Raw genomic sequence first — 24736 nt, 5'->3', positions numbered from 1 at the left:
AAAGACCGGGGCAGTTTCTCAGCGCGAGTCTCAGTTCTGGAGGCTGCCCTTGCTAGCAAGAAGTTCTGCGTGTTTCTCTTCTCTGATTCTCTACTGAAGAAGTGTTTTAGAGTACATCTCTTAACAGTGATCCTGCGCATTCCAGTGCTGTGCAGTTGGTTCAAGTTGAACGTTGCAAACCTAAGCCATGCTGCCATGTTGTTTTTAGAGAGAAGAGGCTTTCTCCTAGTAGCTCTTCAAAATATGGTATACTTATTCTGTCTTACTCTCATTAAACTGTCATGAACTTTACATTTAACCTGCTAACTGAGGCCTGTAGAGTCTGAAATGAAGCTCTTTTTCCCCCCAGTTTCTCTTTGTAATACAGAATGATCTTGGAGTCAAGTTGCTGGGACTTCCACTGCTGGGAAGATTGGCAAATGTTTTGTCTCGTCACTGTAGCGAGATGGATTTCAGATTGTCTGTAAAGAACCTCATACATTTTCCCAAACTGAAGGGCAGCAACAGTTGCTTGTCTCAGATCAGCACCAGAACACTCCAGACCAGCAAGCTTCCTAAATGTCTGCATTTATAAAGAAGCTCACACTTGCAATTGATCAGTTCACAAATGACCTCTTCATGTTGGCTCACTTTTTGTTAAATAATAACATGACATAACCTGATGTTTGTCTGAGGTTGTGTTTCCATAATCTTAGGGAAAGGGCCAGATTATTTTTTATAACATCCTAATGTGCAAAGCCTTGGACCTGAACTGTAAATATAAAGATTATTAAACAATGAGTTTTATTTTACTTAATGGCTACATTAAGTAATATATTGCACTATACCGTTTATTGTCTGTCTGCCATACTATAGCTCACAACTGTACTAAAAAATATTAAAGATATAAGGAGAACGTTCCACAAATATACACCACGGCCAGGAGATTAAATACTGACTGTTAGCTAAAGATTGTTTTGTTTGTAGAGCCAGCAAATCCATCTTAAAGCTAGAACGTAAGTGGTTAAATTATGTTTATGAAAACAACACAAGAGCAAAAAAAGCTGATTGCTGAGAGATGTTACAAATGTTTATTCTTACTGTTAGACATTGCTTGACTTGACGGTTGGAATAGATACTGCAATATGCAGTGGAAAAACATCTCTAATAAATTTAGAGATGTCACTGAATTATTTTCCAGTGAAGGTTCAGTTATGTTCATATTCAGTTTCCATCAAGTGAATGAGAAACTGTGCTTCTCATGTTGGGCGACACCTTGTGGTAGAAACTGGAACAATTCAGCACACGTGTATAACGTACAGTCATTGAAGTAAACCAAAGTTTTTATCAAAATATGACCTTTATTGTCAAATAATTACATAGAAATAAAAAAATAGTGGAAAAGTCTTGTAGAGTTTCATTATATGATACAGAAGCAGCAATGAGTGCAGCCTTGTATCAGTGATTTACTGGCATGAAAAAAGTAATTTCAGCTTTTTTAATAACATATATAAGAGTTATTATCATCACGATTCTCAAAAAAACAGAGAATATATAGATCAAGTGAGAGCATAACTCATTTTAAAAGGTGTGGCAGAGTAAGAACGAGTTCATCGTCTCATCACATTCAGACTTTACAGGTTTACGTTATATTTTAAGGCCCATCTTTTATCGTTCCATAAGATTCCCTGAACACCACTTACTTTGTAGCTTTAACTACTGTGCATCTACAGTGATCCGTCCCTTTTTTAAGATTGCAATATTGAAATACATTTCTGTACAATCTGCTCAGGGTTTTTTGAGTCCTTTTGGCAAATGCAGCAGCTCGTAGTCGACAGCTCGAGTTTTTTTAGAATCTAAATGGGAATTCAGATCCCACCCCAGTGTCCACCACCACACATCACATAGTTTTTACACCCTCTGTGGCTTTAACCTGGTCGACCAAACCTGTCGTTTCTTCTGTGAATGCCTGGTGCAGCTGGCACAACAGAAACTGGAGTAGTATGAGTTGGAGCAAAGTCGGGCGTAAACTATCAGCTCACAGTTGGCAAGCTCAGGGTAGTCCACACATTCTGGCGGGACGTCAGCGTCTGCAGCGGCACAGTGGACAGGGTCAGAATCACATAAATATAAGTACAACAGATTAATCAAGCTACATATAACACTTTTTATGGTTCTACACTTTATTTGTAATTGTTCTCTGCATTAAACAGCTGTCTTGTTTATGTTGTATAAAAATGTATTGTTAAATCTTTTAATTTTTTTTTTTTTTTTGCTTTGATCCTTTGTGGATCTTTAAATACTTCCAAAAAAGCTAAAAAAAAAAAATTTTAAAAAAAAAATTAAAAAACCCACAACATTAAAATGTAAAGCCTGAGCCATGAAATATTTGCCAGAAAATTCAATTTCTTTTTAAGTGGCGTGCTTATGATGAAATAAAAATTTATTAAATATTAATTTGCATATATCAAATTAATTTAAATCATTTAAATCTGTTAAAATGTAGATAATATTCAGTCATTTTTCTGCAATTGATTTCTTAAAAATGTACCGTGCAGTTTGTTGTTGTTTTTTCAGGAGGAAAACTCACACTGGTGATGTAGAAATCTAAAGAACTCAAAGTCACTCACATATAAAATATGATACACTTGACTTTAAAGGGTTAAAGCAAAATCATTGTTTAAACTCAAGCTAAAATAAATAAATAAATAAATACATGATGACATCGTGGCGAATAAATAAATCAGTTCCAAGTTCAGTTTTCTACTTTCCCTCTGCAGTGCAGATAACAGGTCTGAGCTGATTTAGCGTTCTCACCTTGCTGGGTTTCTTTAATGACCTTTATTTCAGCTGTGGCGCTCACAGAGTAAATGCCGGTGTAAGCGTTGCAGGTGTACGTGCCCTGATCAGAAGGCTTGACATTATTAAGGATCAGGCTGCCGTCAGAAGACAAGAGGATGTTGCGCCCATCTGGACGCACCGGTACACCATTTCTGTATTTAAATAGAGCAACAAGGTTTAGGTACATTATTTAAATGCATTCAATAGGCACTTAAATTAAAAATCAGTTCACTCTTTTTAATGCGTATATTAATGCATGCGTGCTCTGTAACTGCAAGTAACAGAAATACAACTCATGGCTTTATTTCTGGATTTTAGGGCCATGAAAGTGTAAATAATGTCAGTGTTGATGACAACAAGAACTGGATTTATATATTTTTTTGTAGACAAATATCACCTTATTTAACATTTAAGTCATTAAAGTTATAGGGTGTATTTTTGGGTCATTTTTACTTTTATTGGGGATTCTTTTTGAATGCTATATAACCTAAAATCAGACAGTTTAACAGATGTTTCATGCATCTCTTCCACTTATTCTTAATGATGTCTAATAAAGTAATAACAATGTCATTTTTCACCTTGACCAGCCTATATTGACGTTGTCTCCTGACACCACACAGGGAAGCATGCCCGTGCTGCCTTCTGACACTTGGATGTTATTGGGAGCTGTTGTGATTTTCAGATCAGCTGGACAAAGAAACCAAGAGAAAAGATCACTAATGTCACATTTTTCTCATATTCAGTTTTTACAGTTTTATCCTGGGTGTTGCCCTATGGGTAAAATATTTTTTTAAAGGCAATAACAACAACAATACCCCAAAATAAAATTGGTCAACAAATACTTAAATTAAACAGAAAAAAAACAGCTTAGCTATTACACCCACCCTTTGTACAGTCCATATTCTAAACAACCAAAAGACCAAAACATTTAAGCAAATTATTAACAATAAAGGAATGTTTCATAAGCAATAATAATCAAACTCCAGTTTTATATTTGTTTACTATCTGATATATAATTGTTGATTTTAAATGAACTACACAGCCCTACTTCCTCATAACACTTATTTCACAAGTTTATTGGTCTGACAGAGAAATAAATTTCTTTATTATGTGATCAACTCAGCTGTAAAATCTTAGGAATGTAAATTCATAAATAATGTTCATGGTCTGGATCATATAAACTGGATTAGTGTTTACAATATGTGTTAGACTTAAAATATGGTTTTGGATAATAAAATAATAATAATTTAGTTTAGTTTAATAGTAATTTAGTTAATATATTTCTATGAGATTTCTACTACAGTTTATGTCTATTAACACACACTCATACACTATTTCAGCGCTGTTCATTGTATTTGAACAGTGCAAGCAGAGAGAGAATCAGGCAGTCAGTGACATTTACTGATCTCTGCTGGTGATTATCTGAAACTGCAGCCTCGGGTTTCAGTCTTACAATCATAATTTCCCTTCTGAGTTTGATAAGCTACCTATTGCACACAAGCATCCAAATGGTACATGTTTAAAAAAAAAATGATGAGGCTATGAATAAAACTCACGCTGGACTCTGAGCTGCAGCTGTCGCTGCTCCAGCTGCTGCTGGTTGGAGGCTGTACATGTGTAGACACCAGAGTCATCAGACTTCAGAGGGCCGATGATGAGGGTGCCATCTGAATGCTGAGTAAACCTGCAGCACAGCCATCAGACAGGACCTCAGTTTACACCGACTTCTTCGTAAATGACTCGTTTTTATGGTTTAAAATGATAAAGTACCGAGACCCTAACAGGCAAACCAGGGCAATTTATACCAAGCTGGCTTTAATAGTATCTCTTGGATAATAAAACAATCTCACATGGATAAAGACAGATCAGGTAATTTTCTTTAGACTCCAAAGTTCAGCTTGAATCAAATTTATATATAAAGTGGACTAAATAACTGAGCTATGCTAACTGACATCACAGCGGTAATAGATCTCAAAAATAAAAATACTAATAGTAATAGTAAGAAGTAAGACCGGTGAATAAAATCAAAGAACTTTCACTGCTAGCAATGTTTTTAATAAAGGGTTCATAAATTTCTGAATGTCTTCAATTATTACCTGGGATCACTGATTAGCTGTCCATCTTTAGTCCACCCAATGCTGACAGACTGCCGAGCTGAAGAGGGGACAACAGTGCAGGGCAGTCTGGCAGTTTGTCCTGCTCGCATTTCCACCTGGGCTGAGCTTGAGCGCTCAATACTGAACCTGACAGAAATTACAGGGAAGCAAAGACAATGTGAAGTGATTCATTTATACTGTTAGAAATAAATCAGAATACTGAGGTTTCCATGTGCCTGAGCTCTTAATATCTCCAGAAACCGTGAATAACCATCTTCAGGCGCACAGATCCACAGATATTCTTCTCACCTTGCAAATGGACCGTCTCTGGGAAGCGAGGTAGAAGATGGTCCCTCTGTGGCCGAATACACAAACACAAGCACATATGAATGCTCGCAAACAATTCAACACACAGAGTGAGCACTTGCACAATGTCATTGCATAAACACCAAGTGACTTTGCAAGATCAGCATGTTCTGACACAACCTATGACATCAGAGCTTTACCCCAAACTTTCTACATGTTCATGTGACAGACTAATTGGGGTCAAAGTCGGTCAAATTAGCAGTTTGACCGAATCCAGCCCCAATTAGCTGATTGTATATCAGGGTGTGAGAACGTCATTCCATGAAAAATCAGCCTCCCAACTGACCCCTTTACAATCAGGCGCAAATTTTTACAACTTTTGTCTTTTTATTGAAGCAAAATGTTACATTCACACAGACTCTATAGTATATATAGGATGTAATTTCACACAGATTCTCAATTGAGACCATCTGAGACCCCTCTATAGGAATTTTGAAACATTTCTTCAGGTCGATTTTACTTTTCCCAGGCTTGAATTGATCGATTAAAAGATCTTTATCACTCTGAGCCTCTTCCAAAATATGCCATTTCCCCTTTGTCAGCAAAAGTCACTGACATCAACTATAAGAATATGTAATTCAGATCATGTCCCATATATCAGTTTGTTTGGACTGTCATAGTAATGTTTTCCCAAATTCTTCCACTGCTTTGTATCTTAACTTACTTAACTTCAGATATAATTATCTGCAAGTGAACCTACCAGTCTTGTTTTGACCATAGAGGTTGTGGCTGAAATGTAATTACCTGAGACAGCCAGGTAAATGTAGCGGTGGTCTCTCTCTCGTTCTCGAGTGGCCACACACAGGAACCAGCCAGAGTCCAGCTTAGAGACGGGACCTACTAACAGAGAGCCATTGGGCTGTTGGTGATGCCTAAATGTAATTAAAAAGATAGATATAAATAAAAATAGCAACAGGAAAAACAACTTTAATGTAAATTAAGTCACCGAGTACGTTTCTCTACATACCTGTGAGTTGATAGAGGTATACCATCCCTCCTCCACTCCACGACAACGGTGGAGGAAGGTGGAGGGCTGACTCGGCAGGGCAGCACAACTGTTTGGCCAACTAAAGCCTCGACTGTGGATGGGTCGGTCTTATCAATCGTTACTCCCCCCAGAGTCAAGCTGAAGAATAGGGAGTGATAAAAGGAAAGGAAACAGAAGGAAAACAAAGGAGAAGAGAACAGGAAAAAGGAAATGTGAAAGGAAAAAGGACAAAGGAAGAGACATTTGGAAGAGAAAAAAAAAAAAAAAAAAAAAGTCACTTTATGCTCCACTGTTGGTACTTTTATCAGCAGCTACCAAAGCAAGCATAAAGAGCGCCCACAACCTGGCTTTAAGAGTTTGTCAGATAAAGCTCAGAGAAGAGAAATCCACATGCAGCCCAAAAAGTGACGAGACAAAAGGTGCAAAAAAACCCAAATACAAAATACTACGAACATACAAAAGAGACAAGGACACCTTTCATGTAAAATACCCAAACACCACTAAAGAAATCTAAATCTAATACCATCTAAACAAGAAAGAGAGATTTAGGGACCACACACATAGGATGACTGAATTATCACAGCAGAATTTTTATTAGTTTGATTTCATGACATTTAGGTGAAGACACCAAAGCACAGACGTGATGGTGGTTACTGACACAGAGAGGTAGCATGCACAAATAAGCACCAACAATAATGACTGACAGAGAGCAGTGAGTCCCAGAAGCATTAAACAGCGTTGATGTCCATATAAGGTGTGTGAGGTCTGGTGACTTCTTCTTGATTTGGTTGAGGTTAAAGGAAGAAATGAGGTGTTGCGACATAAGCAGGCGTGAGAGTGAAAATCTGTGGAGCTGGAAAGAGCTGTGGCTTCATTTTAAAGCAAGAGTTTAGATTATATGAACATCGAAAGAGTCTACAAAGACGGCATGTTACACAGAAGCACAGTACATTAAGTATTTTGTTGAACAAAATCCAGGAAAAATGGGAAAGGTTGTTGAAACTCAACACCAGGCTGGAAAGCACACAGCCTGATTTACTTGTGGGTGAGGTTGGGTGTGGTCAGAGGTGTGCTTTGTTACACCAGATGTTACAGGAAAATGACACACCCTCCATCTGCTGTGTCAGAAAGAGAGCTTAACCACATGGAGGGTAAGACTAAGTAAGCTATGTTCTCTGTTTTGTTCCCTGATAGACTTTACTAAAGAAAGTTAAAAAAAAAATTTGGATTGCATAAAATATAATTTGCTTATATATGATTTTTGGTTGCTTCAGCTCCACCGTCATATTTCCAGGATGGGTGAATGAGGCACATGATTTGTCTTTTGATTGCATTTCCATCTCCTATAGCACACTCTTTGGCCCTGCAGAGTAGAGTGAACTGGGGCTCCTTCAGCATGAATTAGAAGGCTCTGAACAGCATTACGAGGCCAGTAGTGGTAGAAGTGGGGTTGGATCGGGTAGGGTTAGCTTTTCACTGCTCTCCCTGGGTCTTTGGAGTCTTACCTCGCAGCTGGGCCGGTGTGCTGTGCAGCTGTGCCATGTGAAGGCCGGCGTACCCGCAGGTAGACTCTACCTCTGTGGGCATTAGTGGCTGCGCTTGTAGCCTGTCTGCTGGTGCTGCTGGTCGAGCCACGCTGGACTATGAAAATCCTCCCCATGTTGCGTGACCGCCCATCCGTTCTAGATCCTCTTCCAGCTGAGGTCTCTGCTCCAGTCGTGCTGTGTTCTCCAGCCGCGGTTCTTGTAGACTCTCCAGAGGGAGCTGCAGGCTGCGGGGCCTGCCGGCTGGGTGCAGGTCGTGGACATGCCCGTTGGCACTCTGCTAGGGTCATGAAGTTATTGCTGTTGCCGTGGCATCCTCCATACCAGAAGTGCACACATTTGGAGGAGATGACATCGAAGTGGTACCGGGACACCCAACTGCTGCAGGAGCCAGCAGCACGGGGCAGGGAGCAGATTGATCGCTCAACTGCACAAAGACAACACAATGCAGATCAGCTGTTTGTCATTGTCAAGCATTTTCTCAAACAGCGCTGTCTTGCATAGATGTATTGTGCAAATACAGAGGAAAAACAACATTATAGTATTTTTATCAAGTATAATTTGAATGTTTGTGTTCAGTATTACTACTAAAATATTACAGTTTACTGCAGTCACATATTTGTTTATAGTCGGTTTTCTTACTACAGCACTATGGGGCCTGAGGAGTAAACATGAAAAACAACTCCCATGTTTTGTACTCAGTAAGTGTCCTCTGCTGCATACCATTTTTTGTTTCTCTGTCTGATTATTTCTTCTCATATTATTACTGCCAATTGCTACAACACCATCATGGCCATGATATCAATCATGCCCATGAGATGCAGGTGATCTAGATCAACTGGATAAAAGCGACTGTTAGAGTGACCTCTAAATTGGAGTAACTCAGTAACCAACAGCACAAAATTATATCTTAACTGGAAATAATATAAAAAATAAAAAAAGATTTCTCTTCATTGAGTTTAGAAAACTTACTATAATTAGGAGGATTGGGGCAGCCCTCCCCATTGGGTCCTCCTGCAGGTGTGGTGCGGTCATAGCAGCAGCCATAGGTGGTGGTGCGGCATTCTACTGCATTCTCAGTAGGGAGAGAAGGTGTAACCTGAAAAGGCATGACACATGAAATAAGGCAATATTTTCTCATTCTTTAAAGAATTTGACTGACATTTGACTAATGTTTGATTCATTCATTCAGACTTTTGTGTGCTTTTGCTTACAGTTGGTGCAGGGTTCACATACTCCGCACAGCCTTCCTTATTGGGGCCCTGAGCAGCCGTCACACCATCTTCACAGCAGCCATAACTGACACACAGAACAGGAAGAGAGCAAGAACAGTTGGTATTAAAAGTTTGAGCTTCTGGTCATGTATAATGCCACATAGTCCCTGGTTAGTAACCAAGTCAGCAACCTTAAAAAAAAAAAAAAAAAAAGGCTCTGCATATGACCTCAACTGCAGTGCAATAACAGAGTGCAGGTGGATACCTGGTCTGAATGCAGGATGTTGGGACAGGAGAGGGAGCTGGAGCTGATGGGCAACCCAGACCCTGGGGGCCTCTGGCTGAAGTATGCCCATCTGAGCAGCAGCCATAATAAGACTGGCTGCAGTGGAGAGCCGGGGCGGAGCTGTGAGGGTCGTAGACTGTATTCGTCTGGGTTGGATCTCTTGTCTCAGGCCTGCGGGCTACAGGCAAAGCCAAGTGAGTGGTGAATTCACGCATTGTACATGCAAAACAGACCCCATAGTTCACCATGGTTCACAAGACAACACCATACAAGCAATAGGGACGTTCACACATCGGTTGAATAAACAATAGAGTCTGTCATTGTGTTTGAGACCACACAGTGAGTCTGTACAGGATGCTGAAGAACAAAAAAATCCATACTCCTTTTGTTTATGGACTAACAAAGCAGAGGAATTTATAAAAGAAATGATGATCAGCAATCTGACATAACAATCTGAAGGAAAATAAACACACAAGACGTCAAACTTAAAATTCCTGACCACTGGGATAGCACATGATGCTGAACATGCCAAAAACGCCACTGCCAGCACTAGCACACTTCAGTGCTTCAGAAATATTTTAATCAGGCCAACAATGACCATGGAACCATAAAAACATGTCAATCAGGCCCAGATAATTAGTGCTGGGACAGGCTGAATGGGGATGAAGGGGGGTGGAGGGGTTGCTGGGGACAAAGTGACAGAAGTTATATCAGCAGAGAAGAGGGGATGCTGAGCAACAGCAGGGCAATCACACCTACAATTAGCTTTTAATGCTCCAACCATAATAAGAAGATTGTATGTTTTGGTAGTTTTAATTGTTAATAACTGGCTGACAAGATGTTACCTTGGTGATGTCACATTGGGCTTTTTCAGTGGTTTTTTGTTTACTTTCTGAGTAACTACGTAGCTAAAAATGCTTACGTACTAGCTTATTTTCAATGCTGATGTGATTATGAGATGTCTTTGAGAGGTAGAGTCTAACCTGTTGCGTGATCTGGCACATAAGGCTGGAAGCCAATCTGAGTGTTGTCATGTCCCCGTGGGTCCTGAATGCTGGGGACGACTGCACAAAGTGTGGATAAAACAAACGCAGAACAGTGTAAGCATGCAATTGCAACTTAACTGAAGACTGGCAGCAGTCACAAAATGTTAAATTTAATTTTGCACGTGGTATTTATAGAATGCAGTCTATTAAGTAAATGGAAATTTAACAACTTAACTTGAGAAATAAAATAACAACAGGTGTATTGTTTATTTGCTTAGTTAGCATTTGCTCACCCTGTGGGCTGTAACAGGGCTGGGTGTTGCAGCGCTCCACTGTGAGTGGTTTGGGCTGGGTGTTACACTGGTCCACAGGGTACAGATTCCTCCCCTGATCAGAGCAGATCACCTGGCGCTCTCGTGAGCCAGATCCACAACTCTTAGAGCACTGCAGGAAAATGGAGAGTTTTTCACCCATACGGCTGCTATAACTACATTTATGAGTCCTTGTTTGGTTGCATGTGTGCATCAGGTTTACCAGTCCCCAATCTCCTACGTGCCAGCTGATCTGTTGGGGGCAGGGGGCCATCTCACATCGTTGGACAGCGGCCGGGCGTAGCAAAGCACTGCAGGATGTTTCATCCAGCCTCGTACCATCTGAACCCATACAGGTCACTTCTCTGGTCTGCTGACCTGAACCACAGGTCACTGAGCACTGCAAACACAAGGATTATATATCAAGTGCATCGATTACGCTTTTTTATAAAGACCCAAGAAAGATGAAAAATTTTAAATATAACCCAACCTTACATGTTTGTGTGGTATTTTAACCTTATAGTCAAATGTGCTTATCATGTAATTTTACATTTAGGACTTTCGATCTGATCTGAGGTTTCTTCCTGTGAAGAGGGAGTATTTGCTTCCCAACATCGCCAAGGTTTGCTCATAGAGGGCTGTTTCCAGAATACTATGGCATCTTACAGTAGAGAGTGCTTTGAGGTCTGTGTTTTGGTGATTTGGTGCTATATTAAAAAACTGAACTGAACTGAGTTGAGGTAAGCCACTTTTTTCTAGACACAAATTACTCTAACAGAGTGTAGATTAGATACCAGTGTTTATTATAGCTCAGTAAAGCAAAAACCAGCTTCTCTGCTTTGTAGTTAGTTGGATTAACATATTATTTATGTATAAATCTTTGTTTAGGCTGGTTTAGGGACTGCAATTAATACCATCTTCACTCTCACAATATATTACATTTATTCCCAGAGTCAGAGGCCAGAGGCTTTTAAGTATGCAGCCTATTTTTTTTCCAAAGTAATTGACACAACGGCCAGAAACTGTCAGAAATTCTCTTGATAAATGTGAATGCTCTTAAAGTTCAAATTTCTTGATATCCTTTCCCACATTTTTACTGTGTGCTGGTTGTATTTTTTCTTTATTTAACTTATTTGTAAAGTCTTTTACCAGGATTTAAATAGAGTTCTACAGTTTGCTCACCGCACTCCAGCCAGTCACATGGTACTCAGCACATTTCTGCATGTTGCAGGTCTGCAGAGAAGGAGGAGCGTCAGCGTAAGCAGCACAAACGGCATCCTCCACCACGCGGGGTCCCGAGACATCATTGGAAACACACTGCACACTGCGCACCTGAGAGCCTCCACCACAGGTAACTGAGCAGGTGTTCCACTCCCCAGTTTGCCAGCTGAGAAAACCACCAAAAGACAAGAAACAGGAGTCAGTCTCTTTGCTGCTGATATAGACACTGTACAGCTGACCATACAGCATACGCAGCTTCAGCCAAGAGAGGAGTGATGGGAAGAGTTTCGTTCCAAAATCAGGAAAAACAAATGAGTTGAACAAATACTGTCCAGTTTGACTTCAATGCTCTTCAGAGCCGGTTTTTTACATTTTACTTTAACTATAACGTAAACATTTCTTCGTCAGTACCTGACCTGGGACATAGTCTTCCATAAAATCTTTAGTAGATTATGTATATATTTTAAATGTTATTTTTGGCTGGATGCATGGATAAACTAATACGGGAAAGAAGCGTTATAATTTTCAGCAGTGAGAAATACAAAGACATTTATTTTACTGTTTTTTTTTTTTAAATGAGCAGAATAACTTGACCTATGACCCATTTGTGTTAACATATCAGCATTTTTTTTTTTTTTTTTTGACTGACAAATTCAATAATTATTTCATATTTGATGCAAATCGCTGTTTGGAATGAAACCTTCGAATGCCTTTAAAAGGCTGCGCTGCTGTTTGAACAAAGCCTCTCACATGCAGCTAGAAAAACTACTAAACTCCTGGACACATACACACTGATAACAACACTTTTAGAGACAGACGTCGAGACACCAGCTACTAGAAGCATAGGCAGAAGTGAAAGCAGCAATAAACGGCATTTAATTCCCCGCATCTCCGCAAATTAAGCATCTACTGATTCTGGCTTTAGGTGTTAACTTTAATGGATACTGAGGGTGCAGTTAGAGTCACTTGAGCTACATAAACATCTCAGGTTTCTAAGCTGCAGCAGCATGAAAGAAAAGAAAGCAGGAAATACCAGAAAGTCATAGACTAAAGCGACTATTTACTACTTAGCACTACTGCCGTGTCCCAGCCTGAAAAGTACACAATCCCCAACACCCACGGCATGACGATCTTTAACCTCTAAGCGCCTCACAACACATTGGCTACAAACAGGAACAGAGAGCTTTACAGTTTGCTGAAGAGATCAGGCAGCAGCCCAGCTCAGGAATCAGACACAGGTGCCACAGCTTAAAGGTTAAAGAAGAGTTGGCTCTTTGGGGGGGGAATGCTACATCCAATCATCCATCACTCACTTTACAAAGTGCTGGATGTTGTCTAAGGTAAATGAGGGTCATTAAAAGGTTGAAAAGAGATCTCTGAGCTGGACAGTTGCCCCATGCCTTCATCCTTATTTCACATGGACAGAACAGACTTGGCACTAAAGACGGACTCGACTAGAGTCAAACACTTCTAAAGGGGGAAAGATCGCGCTTTCAATCAACATTTATAACATTTCTGGTCATTTTTGATATTTTCAGCCCAATTTTAGGGACAAGTAGCCAAAAATGATTCGTTGTAAAAGTGTTTGTTTGACAGAAAGTATGGAAATGATCTAACAGAGCTAATAAAAGAATCTTTTCAAGGAAATAAGTGAAAGTGTTTAATTATTTAGATCTTCCCCCTGTGTTTGCAGTCACCTAAAACTCCTCTACGACCGCTGAACATGGGTTACCTGAACACAGAGGCTCTAGGCCTCTTTGAGGATCTCAACAACTGTGGTGAATACAGGTACGCCATCCTTTCAGACAGGCATAACATACCAACAACAGTCAAAATGCTGCTCTGGGAGTTATTTATGGTACTCTTTAAATTCATTCATTCAGAGTGGAGCAAAGTAAACTCTGGAAACGTCTAAAATTTAGCTTGCATTTACTGAAATAACACATTTCATTTGAGAAGTTTAAGCATTACTTACCTGCGGATTTGTGGGCATGGTTGAGGGTTGCATGTACGGTTGCTCTGTGGCCTCGGCAGAGAAGCACAGAGATAGTCAGGATAGGCCTCATTGTCGATTGAACAGAAAACCAAACGAGACTGGTAGCCTGATAAAGGAAGGTATGGAGCTATTATACTGTCCAAAAACAAGGATGTTTAAAACATTTTAAATTAAATTATGCTGGCAGCAAATAAAAGTTGCAGTCGAACCTGATCCACACTCTTTGCTGCAAGCAGACCAGGATCCATAGCTCCAGTAGTAGCCCTCTCTGGAGCGTCCATTTGGAAGGTAGTATTCATATTCCACTCCCTGATTGGGCTCCTGGCTGATCAGCTGAGGGGACAGGGTTAATTTAAACTCCTACTTTTATCCACACATCCAAAACGCTACCTTAAGTTTAAAATTTTAAACAAACACTTATGGCACGAAGAAACTAAATGTTTCTCTTCTCTGGAAATGTTTCTCATATATTTCTGTGGCGGAGGTGTGGTCCCTGGCTCAGCTGCAGGGGAGGGAGCTCAACGGGGCAGTGCCAGCGAGGCAGGTGAGAACACAGCTGGTGGCATTTGGACTGATGACAGTCTTTTTCCCCTTTTAGTGAGGCAGGAGACGAGAGAGGGGAGGATGGAAAGCTGAGACCAGTGCAGACCAGACCGTGGGTCGTTGTATAAGAACCAAAACAAACTTGACACCTGTGAGCACAACCATTGTGTGTGTGGAGTGCATTCTACAATTTCATATTTATAACCCTGTGAAGTCTATTTGATCATGAATGGTCATTTGTTTTTTTACCTCAACAACAAGTGGTTCAGTGGTGGGGCCACGGCCGATGATGGTTTCAGGGACACTGTCGCCCTCAGCTCCTCTCTGGTAGTACAGCATGGTGCCGCCAATAGGTGTGGCTCTGGAAAACTCAATTACCCAGTGGCCATTGAGATAGTACTCTCCACGTAGATTCTTGATAGCTGTAAAGAAGTTGTAAATGTCAATTATTTTGATTATCTTGTAGTGTGTTTTCTAAAAGGTCTGACACACACTTACCAAGGTAGTTACGTGTGGCATGTGTCTCTCTGATGCTGATGGTGGTGGCTCCAACGGGGATGATGAACATCTGGTTGTAGCCTGAAATAAAAGTGGCAAAAAAGAAGAAACTGAGGTTTAAACTTCAGGAGAGGATTTAAATGACACATATTTAGATGATGATGATTTATGACATTTATCAGGTACATGTTGGGTACATATATCATATGGCAGATCATTTGGGAGTAAGCGTGACCAAATTATAATATGAATCATACCGGTTGGCAGGTCGCGGGCAGTGAAGCTGTTCTTGACGCGGTAGCAGGACTGGCCGTTACCCCCGCACTGCAGACAGGGGTCCTCCTGCTGAGGAGACTCCAGCATGTTGTCGCAGCCCATACGCTGAGGAAAGGAAAAGTTGGGGAAAAATGATCAAAAAAGAAGATGAAAACCACAGTTCACCTCAACCTGTATTCTGTGTCATTTAGGTTGTCTTCTGCAGATATAAACAAGCACAAATAACATCATTTAAAAACTTTAAATCTTGATCTTAATAAAAATCTGATGTGTTCATCTTGTAAAATTCCTGTCTTTGTATGACAACTGTCAAAGTCACTGCTCCACTATAATAGAGAGAGATTAGAAATCATCTCCCGAGAATATATGTGCTAAAACATTATTTCTGTGAAACGTGTAGTTCGAAGAAAAACATGGTTGGAGGTGAAATAATTGAAAATAAATAAATAAAGACCCGAGAAAAGAGTGGATTTGGGACAGCTGTTCCCTTCAGGGAAGGTGATAGAGACATGAAGTCAGAGGTTAAATTGACGAGGTTTACTCATGAGGAAAAAGTTGCAGCAATAATTGCATGAGAAAAGAACAAGAGCAGAAGTGTTTGATGTTATACAGAGTGAAGCTAATCTTTCATCCTGCTGCTCAGCTCCACTGATTGTGTCCTCTCTGATTAACGAAGTGATGCTGCACTCCAAGATTTGAAGTCGTCAAACCCCAAATCATGGATGGGCAGACTAATCAAATCATTAGACCTAACTGGCAACTCATATCAGGCTATGTGTTGCATTTTTTAAATAAGACCTCTACAGCTCTTCACATTCCTTTAATGTGTGGTAAACACCAAATTGCATATGTTATACATACTGTATGGTATTTGAGCTGCCACCTGCAGGGCAGAGAGCAGAACTACAAAATATGTGCCTTGCAACTTAGTTAACTTTATCATTGAAATGTTCATGCACACATTTATTAAATTGCAACCAATATATTTTTATCAATCATGTTTTCCCAAATAGATTTTGACCTCTGCTGGACACTACGTATTCTGCATGCAAATATAAGGTAATGTACTTTTAGTACATTACATTTAGTACATTAGTTCAAGGAGTACTTTTAGCTGTCTCCTTGTTTCCCAAGAGGTCACTACAGCGGATGGATTTTCATATTTTATTTGACACCACCCTCCCATTTATCCAGGCTTGGGCCAACACTAGGAGTAGACTAGCTTGCTCCCCATTGAGGCTGGCTCTCAAACCAGGGATCTTTTGTGTGTTTTTGTGCGTTAACCACTGCATGTAGCTATTACGACTGCATATAACTGTGTTATGTGCAATTATAAATTGCTTTAACACGTGTTTTCTTGTCCACATAGAAACCCCAGATACAAATCACACGTTCGTGTTCGGGGTAAAAATGTCAGCAGGGATTGCCCTGGGGGTAAGTGCTGAGGAGAAGCCAACAGGAGCATGTTGAGACTAAAGAACTTACAGTACACTCATATTTGGAAAGTTTACCACTTAAAATAATATAATAAATTTCGCGTTACATAACCTATAACCAACAGAAAAGAATACTTATTATTAGAATTATTAATACTCTTTCTCAAGAAGTATGGACTAATAAAAAGTTACGGTTTCAGGACAAGTTGGAAAACATAGAATTACATTTAGATGTCATAAACCTCCTTCCTACCCTCTCTGTTTTCGTCACCTGTCAGATATTAATTTCTTTGTGTGTGTGCAAGTGTGTGCGCAATATTTGGCGGGGCATCCTACCCTGCACACTCCATCCACACAGATATCCGTCCGCCCTGGGTGACAGGGCGTACCATCAATCACAGCTCTGCGGTGGCGGTAGAAAAAGTTTTCCCCTCTTGGCATGCAGTTCAGCTCACAGGGGTTCTCAGCTATCACAGAAATAAGGCTAATTTTAACAATTTAAAGAACTTAGAAATACAAATGCTCACAAATAGCCGGTGCTTGGCAAATGTCACAAGAAAATTCAGTCAATAGTATACATAATATGGCCTGTCAAAGCAAACTCTCAGCTTTGTTTTTGTTTCTGACCTCCGTAATATGGAAGCCATTTGTAGCGTTTCCCGTGGAAATCTGTCCCATCAAACTGGGAGCACTGCTCTTCACGGAAATCTCTGGATCCCTCTGGACAGTCCTGAGTTGAATAAGGAGATGCAGCAAAGGTCAAAGGTCAGTAATCCTAAAATAACTACTGTATTGTATTTTGAATTAATACAAATTCAAAAAATATATTTACAATGTCTTCTTTAAGAAAGAAACACACTTTTGTACTTTGATTTGCCTTAGGTTTTAGTGCATCATAGTGATTATTGCTATCAAGTTATCGTGTTTTTAAAAAAAGTCCTTTGATATATAAAAAAAATTTAGAGGTCTAAATATAAAAGTATACATGAAAATAAAAGGTTGACCATTAAAACCAAATTAGTTTCACATGTGATCACCTGGATGTTGCAGGACCGATATGACTTGTCTGGTCCCACACAGTTGTGCCCTCCATCCTCCCTGAGTGCAAATAAAATAAAACATGAACATGACATTTCATGTAATACTTTTATGAATGAACCCTGATCTGCCCGATATTGTGAGAGCAATTTCCACAAGAGTAGAAGAGGCTAAGACCTCCTGACTGACTTTTGTCCTTGCTTCTACTACTCCTTATGCTTTAAAAACACTCCACAACATCATAGATACATTTCTTTAGATGCTTTAGATGCTCTGTGCTTCTTAATGACCACTTCATTTAAATTTGTATCACAGACTTTCTGTTAAAAGAAGATGTTCACAAATAATCCTGTCTTCCTTCTCTCACCCCAACCGCCCCTCCCTGAGCCTGGTTCTGCTGGAGGTTCCTTCCTATTAAAAGGGAGTTTTTCCTTCCCACTGTCGCTTGCTCATAGGGGGTCATATGATTGTTGGGTATTTCTCTGTATGTATTACTGTAGGGTCTGCCTTACAATATAAAGCGCCTTGAGTCAACTGTTGTTGTGATTTGGCGCTATATAAATAAAATTGAATTGAATTGAATTGAAAATGGGCTGACGATCCAGTATAAAGTCATTGCCCTTAACTTCCCATCAAACTCTCTCACATCTTTCCCAAGTAAAGTTTCATAAAAACTTGACAGCTTCTCATTGCGAGACAAAAACAGTTAATGAGTAGGTGCAATGAATGTATGCAAATACAGCAGAGACTGTCTGCACAAGCAGAAATAACAAGTTTCAGCTCTGACATTAAACAACATTCCTCTTTAATCTGTACCTGTTAAAAAATGACCTCTCAGCACAGCAGAAGCCTCAACATCAACATTGCTAAGCCCTAGTTTTGCACAGACATCCGTGCACATGCCAGTAAACTGCGAGATAGCAGACTGTTTCGCCACTCACCATTCCAGCACTGCTGATAATTCATGATTTAGTCATCTTCAAAAGTACCTGGCCTTAAGCCGTAAAACAAGACATGCTCCTGTCAGCACACCTGAACTGAAACTAAAACATGTCAAAACAACGGCTTTTCACTTAATAATGGAAAACAGCACATTAAACACTACTTTCAGTTTAAAATGATACAAAACAGAAATGTGGAAAAGTGGCAGTTATTCATGCAAAATTATTGATTGCACATAATTGAAACTGATTATAGCCCCGTCTGACAAAATGACAACCCCAATCATGCTTGTTTTTCTTATGAATGTGTGTACTTTTTTTTTTTTTTACTAAAATGAATGTATGGTGAGACGTGGGAGTTCCTTTAAAGCACAGAGGGAGCTGTCAAATCACTGTGTTTAAAGGAGTGATTCAGCAAGCCTGGCAGACAAGATATGACAGAGTTCATCTGACTGGCAATGGGTAGGACCTCTTCCCTATTATTCATCATTTTCCTAAAGAAGGGCTACAGACTCACTATAAGGCTCTGACTCACTGGCTGACTGCACGAACATGTTGAAAACAAGCATCAAGAGACATCAGACATCAAAACACTGCCATCAAGCTTCTACAGAGATGCAGAAGCTGCACAAACAGCTATATCAACACTGTATGATAAAAACAACATATCTAACAGCTTGTGGTCAGGTAAATGCAACAAGATATGACACATGAAGTAAAACAAAGTACTTAGACCTGTTAAAAACAGCTCCTCACAGACTTGTCCTGTCTAGTGGGAATATTTCTGCGCAAAAGAAAATAAGACTTGTTGTTTTTAGAAAGGTATTCAGTATATTAAGCTAAATTATAGGCCGCTGAGATACTCCGTCGTCTACTTTACAGGAAGACTTTTGTTTTAAGCCTCTTTGATAGTTTTATTTATAGCGTGGCTATATTAAGATTGACTTTTTTCTCTATTTTTGTAAGGTACACTGGAGAAAAAGAGCGGAAATGCAGGAAACAAAGCGGGGAAGTGACACAGGGGAGAGAGGCGGGGGTATACCCTGGACAGGTTGCCAATCTAAGGCTAACACAGAGAGACAGACAATCATTCCTGCCTACATTCTCAACTATAGCTTATTTACTCTCGCCAGTTCACCTAGCATTCACTTCTTTGTCTCAAAATGAAATGATCCGTCAGTGCTGCCACAGCAGTCTGTCACACACCTGAAATCCTTCAGCCAGTAAGTTAACAATAAAATCTACAGCTAATTAAAAAAAATCATAATGCAGAATTTTAATGCACTCAACTCAACTGTACAAGCGTGTTTAATTTTATATGTGCAGTGCAGTTTAATCCCAATATCCAAGTAGAATTTTGAATGCTAGTTTTATGTGTAATATAGTATATTTACTTCAATTTTCTCATATTTGTATCTCTGTAAAAGATCTGAGTACTTCTTCCAAATGGCAATATGCCAGACGGCCCCCAGCAATACTGCAACATTTACAGGAAAAGCTGGGAGCATGCTTACATATTAGTCACATGTGAGAGGAGTAGCTTTAAAAACCAATCCAAACACTAAAGGAAAAACTGTACGTGTTACTTAAATGTAACAACACGTGTGCCGCAAAGGAAACCTAAAATTTAATGTTGACTTTTAAAACCACTACTGAAGCAAAAAAATGGCAGCTCGAAACGTTCACCTCCCACCTGATCCTCTTCAGCAGACAACCGACAACACACAACACAGAGACGTCCTTTTAATATTAAAGGGCCCCTCCCTGCAGTGTGTTTTTGGAAGTAAGACAAGCCGACATCCTCGTGACTTCAAGGCATTCTTTCACAATAAAAATACACAGTCTGTGCCCGTGAACCTCACAATTAGCTTTATTCAAACAGGAAAAAACTCTGTGTGTGTGTGTGTGTGTTATAAGTTTATACATGTATTTATGTACATCAAGATGCATTAAAATGGATAAAGTTAATGTGCAGAAGACTTACCTGTGAGTAATACAGCGCCTAGTTCTCACAGTCACACCCCCGCCACAAGTCCGACTGCATTCTCCATATGGACCCCATGAGTCCCAGTAATCCACACTGGGCCCCTGGGTGCAAAATTAGACATCAGAATTTGACAAAATTACTTTTTTTTTCTCAGTGTTTTTCTGTATTAGCTGGGAAATTACCATGAGAGCTGGAGTCAGGAGCAGCTGTAGGATTGCCAAAGGCAGGAGCATCCTCGTTATTCCCTGGAAAAAAAAGAAGAATTAAAGGGCATCCAGAGTTAGTCACTGTGACTAATAAAGATGACTGCACATGCAGCAAACTTTTTCAAAAACAAGCCAAGAGTGAGAGAGAAACAGTAATTGACTAGGCACACAACAAATGGGTTAACAAAAGCAGAACAGAGCTCTAAGGAAGAGGGGAAAAGACTAAGCAAAACACTGCCGGCTGACACTCAGTAGACATCATTTTTGTTGCCTTGCAGCATTTCCTAAAATTTCCTAGTACATAAATCAGTTTGTGGTGCTTCTGCACTGCTCGTACTTCAGTGTTGGGTACTTTGACAGTTTTACAGACAGACTTTTACAAAGTTTTTTTCCTGGCAAAATGCAAAAACATTTACTGGCTCATCTTTAGATATGCACTCTTTTTCTTAGTCCTCTATAACAGTAAGTTTAATATGTTTTCCACTGGTCCAAATAGTGATTATTGAAAAAATATTCACCAAATGTATGACTTGTTGTTCCAGTTATTGTTAAAACTGGACATTCACAATCCAAAATGCGCATATAGTGACAGGAAGAATGCGGACATGAAGAAAGCCTCTTTAGGAAAAACACTTTTTATCAGATGTCCATCACTTCAAGCGCCAGCCTTATCATTTCCCTCTGCTATCTCATTGCTTAATTGCTTAACTGAGCTAAAATGTTTCCTTTGTTGCATGTGGAGAGGCTGTTTGTTTGTTTTGTTTTTTCCAGGGCAAATTGCATGTTTCCTGCCTCTCTGAGAGTGAGAAGGGGGTTGTCTGTAGCTGCCAAATTACCCCTGACTGCTTAGCCATAACCACCAAACTGAAAGGAAAGTTACTTCACAGCAAATACACAAAACAAAGCAAAAAGGATGGCCGTGCCCAAGTGAAGAGAATACAGGGTGTCATCTGGTCTGTCTCAGACATATATACACAAACACTTACTGAGCCATAGGGACAAAATTGAGTAACTTAATGCGGTAATTGGCCTGGGTGGGGTTAATCTGAGGCTGTTCTGTCTGGACCCGCAGCAGTCCTTTGATGATGAAACCAGCACCTCCACATAAAACTTGTCATGTCATTTACTACTGGAGTGGTAACTGGTTTCATGAATGAGTTAATAAAATAGTTAATAAAATAAAAATCTCTGATCCAAACCCTGTAATGTTTAATTTACATTTTTATAATTTCTATTTATTGTTGTTTTGTTTTTTTGTTTGTTTGGGGGGTTTTTTTGGGGGGGGGGGGGGTTGCTTCAAGGCTGGTTTGTCTTTTTTTACCTTAATAACAATTAACTATTTTTTTAATGAATTCATTTTACACCCATCAACAACCACATTAATCGTGAATTTCTGCTTTCATTTGTTTCGGTGGGTTCAGCTATAAAAATTAGTTCAAAAACAATAATTTAGAAATAAACTCGCCAAATTAAGCACTTTCGAAAATAAATAGAAACACAGAAATACCCCCACAGAAACACATCTAATAAAAAAAAACTTCATATCATTATATTATAGCTTTATTAAAAGTATTACAACATATTAATGCATCCTGAAACAAAGCACTAGAATCAAATATTGATTAAAGTTTTAAGCTAATAAATCTTAGTTGTTTTAACAGCGATTGTAAACTGATCCCGACTATAATCGGTCACTGATCTATTTAGAAGTTCCCTATGAGATTCCAGCCTCGCTCCCTTTTTATTGTGCCGGCTCATAAAGCCTTTATCCTCGGGCGATTACATGCTTTTATCCAACCAAATTAACAATTATTCGCCAGTCAGCGAGGGCATGCAGTGTCTTGTGTCCTCTGTACTGTGGGTGAAGAATCTCTGCATCAGGCACCTGATCAGCCGGGAAAATTATAACAATTTAGCCTATTTGTGCTATTTCCATATTAAATAATAATAATAATAATATTAATAAAACATACTATTAAAATAAATGTTACCTCCTATGGTACCTCAGTGATATTTACAAAAGCACTATCGGTGACTCGGTGACCGTGAACAGGTTAGTTTTAAAAACTTGAAGTAAAGTCAGGTAAAATAATGTTGGATCCTCACCGTGTTCAGCGGGTTTAATAATGTTTTCTTGGAGTTCCAACCCGTCGGACCTTGCAGCGCGCAGCAGACCTGACAGCTGGTTTCTCTCTCTCCGAGTTTTGACCTGAAGATGCTACCGGTGCAGTGTCCTGGATATATGAGGAAAGTTATCTGGGAGGAAACCTCTCGCTCCCTCTCTATTTCTTTCTTTCTGCCGTGCGCCCAGCCTACGAGGAGAAGAGAAAGACCCGTTGGTTAAACCTCCTCCGCGTCGTTACCGCGCCTTTTAACCAGGAGCTCATCCAACCCGGTTACAGCCCCCCCTAACTGCAGAGGAGGGAACATTTTACTCAACATCTCTAATTTCAGACTGTAATAAAAAAAAAAGGGTTAATCAGCATGTTCGCTTGTTCTAGGCTCCCCACAAGCAAACGCTAAAAGAAAAAGACCCGCTTTGCCGTAACCAAACGCGTTATTATCATGCTCCCCCACTGTACCCACCGAACATGTAATACCGAACATGTAACACCAAGTTAATCATCCAAAGTCGTGGCTCTATTTTAAATGCTCAGTTACAAATTGTAAAACTGAAAATAGGTCCCAAATGTTCCCTGGATTGTATGTTCAGCAGGAATGTGTTGGTTTAATCTTTGTGTTTTACTTTTGCCTCTTTATGTCTTGAGAAATTGCGCCTGAGAAGAGAAACAGCCAAAGACATTCAAAAAAAAATAATTACATCAAATATAGATTTCCTTTTTCAGAAGAAAAATTGTACATTATGCTAAATTCTCTGTGGGTTGTGTGGTCTGTTACTCAGAACTGCAGTAACAGAAATCCAAGTAGACTAATATAGAAAAATAAAGTCACATCCTTTTCTTTAGTTTCAGATATCCAACTTATTACCGCACAATCAGTCAAGATGTACACTGAAAACTGCTGTCAATAATTCAAAAGTCCGATTTTTTTCCTCTTTTTTTTTCTTTTTACATTTTTTTCATAAGCAAAACAATTTAACAGACATATGTCTAACAAAGTGTTTTGATGACCGCTTACTCAAACAAAAAGAGATCATCTTAATTACAATCACCCAATTCTTACAGTTCTTACAGGAAAAACAGACTGAAGAAAACTAACTAAAAAAGACACCTGTGTAGTTTGATAGCACCAAAACGTTCAAGGCTTTAACAGCAGTAAATATACCTGTAACAGTTTTGTCAAATTACACTGGCGTGGATTAAAAGTCCACCTACATGCCCCACTTTGACATATATTTGTGCAACTTTTATAAGTTGCCACTTTACCTAATCCCCCAGTCTTGTATCAAAGCCTCTCTGGGTGTCTTCCAGTCCCCCAGGGTGATTTGTTGTCCAATCAGTCATTGTCCAGTGTTACTTGGGCCCCAGTAAAATTGGTGAACATTTTTAAACTCTACAACTCTTAAATCTGATTTCAAACTTGACAAAAACACAGTCTATTTGTAGAATTTGGTGATTTAATTTTCAAAACTTACTGAAAATGTTAAAACTAGAAGATACGAGCACAAAAAGGTTGTTGTTTTTTTCCTTTGGGTTTTAAATGCAAAACCAGATCTATAAACATCTCCAAGTATGTAACATGATTTTTTTTTTTCCGTCCCACTTCTTCTTTTCCCAACCACAATGTGAAAACTCCACAACCATCTAAAATTATATAGTTTGGGATTCATAAAAATACAGCTTGGGTGTGATTTGTAGTTGTTTTGAGCCAGCTTTCTACAGTTGACATCATTTGTTTTTCGTCCAGAGAGACACTGTGGTCCAGAAACCTTCCTGAAGTGTTTTGTTGCTGAATCTTTGGCTCCAAAAAGCGCTTTTTTCTTCTTACAATGAAACCTCATTTTAAATCTTTAAGCCAGACTG

The 24736-nt window shown here is 39.5% G+C and overlaps 2 protein-coding genes across 2 annotated transcripts; both read right to left on the bottom strand.

Annotated features, from left to right (window-relative positions):
• Nucleotides 1-22: 22 nt before the first annotated feature.
• On the bottom strand, nt 23-6514 carry LOC121811811 (papilin-like). The gene is made up of 8 exons (XM_042212789.1): nt 6250-6514; nt 6027-6154; nt 5226-5271; nt 4917-5063; nt 4377-4504; nt 3399-3507; nt 2797-2972; nt 23-2069 (listed from the first exon to the last, which is right to left on the bottom strand). Exons 4-8 carry the CDS (start codon nt 5024-5026, stop codon nt 1891-1893), a joined length of 702 nt encoding a protein of 233 aa, XP_042068723.1. The 5' UTR covers nt 5027-5063; nt 5226-5271; nt 6027-6154; nt 6250-6514; the 3' UTR covers nt 23-1890.
• Nucleotides 6515-6840: 326 nt separating this feature from the next.
• Nucleotides 6841-23110, bottom strand: paplna (papilin a, proteoglycan-like sulfated glycoprotein). The gene is made up of 19 exons (XM_042212788.1): nt 22860-23110; nt 20730-20792; nt 20545-20648; nt 17619-17679; nt 17209-17311; nt 16918-17048; nt 15127-15250; nt 14870-14950; nt 14621-14793; nt 14038-14161; nt 13808-13934; nt 11794-11998; nt 10835-11011; nt 10594-10744; nt 10298-10378; nt 9294-9492; nt 9029-9113; nt 8787-8913; nt 6841-8241 (listed from the first exon to the last, which is right to left on the bottom strand). The coding sequence occupies exons 2-19, from the start codon at nt 20778-20780 to the stop codon at nt 7772-7774; spliced, it is 2574 nt and encodes an 857-aa protein (XP_042068722.1). The 5' UTR covers nt 20781-20792; nt 22860-23110; the 3' UTR covers nt 6841-7771.
• Between the last annotated feature and the right edge of the window lie 1626 nt (nt 23111-24736).

This window comes from Haplochromis burtoni, unplaced genomic scaffold (assembly GCF_018398535.1).
Source record: "Haplochromis burtoni strain Fernald_Lab_line unplaced genomic scaffold, NCSU_Asbu1 Contig_393, whole genome shotgun sequence".
In the NCBI taxonomy this organism is placed as follows: Eukaryota; Metazoa; Chordata; class Actinopteri; order Cichliformes; family Cichlidae; genus Haplochromis; species Haplochromis burtoni.
This window is presented reverse-complemented; position numbering and strand designations above follow the sequence as displayed.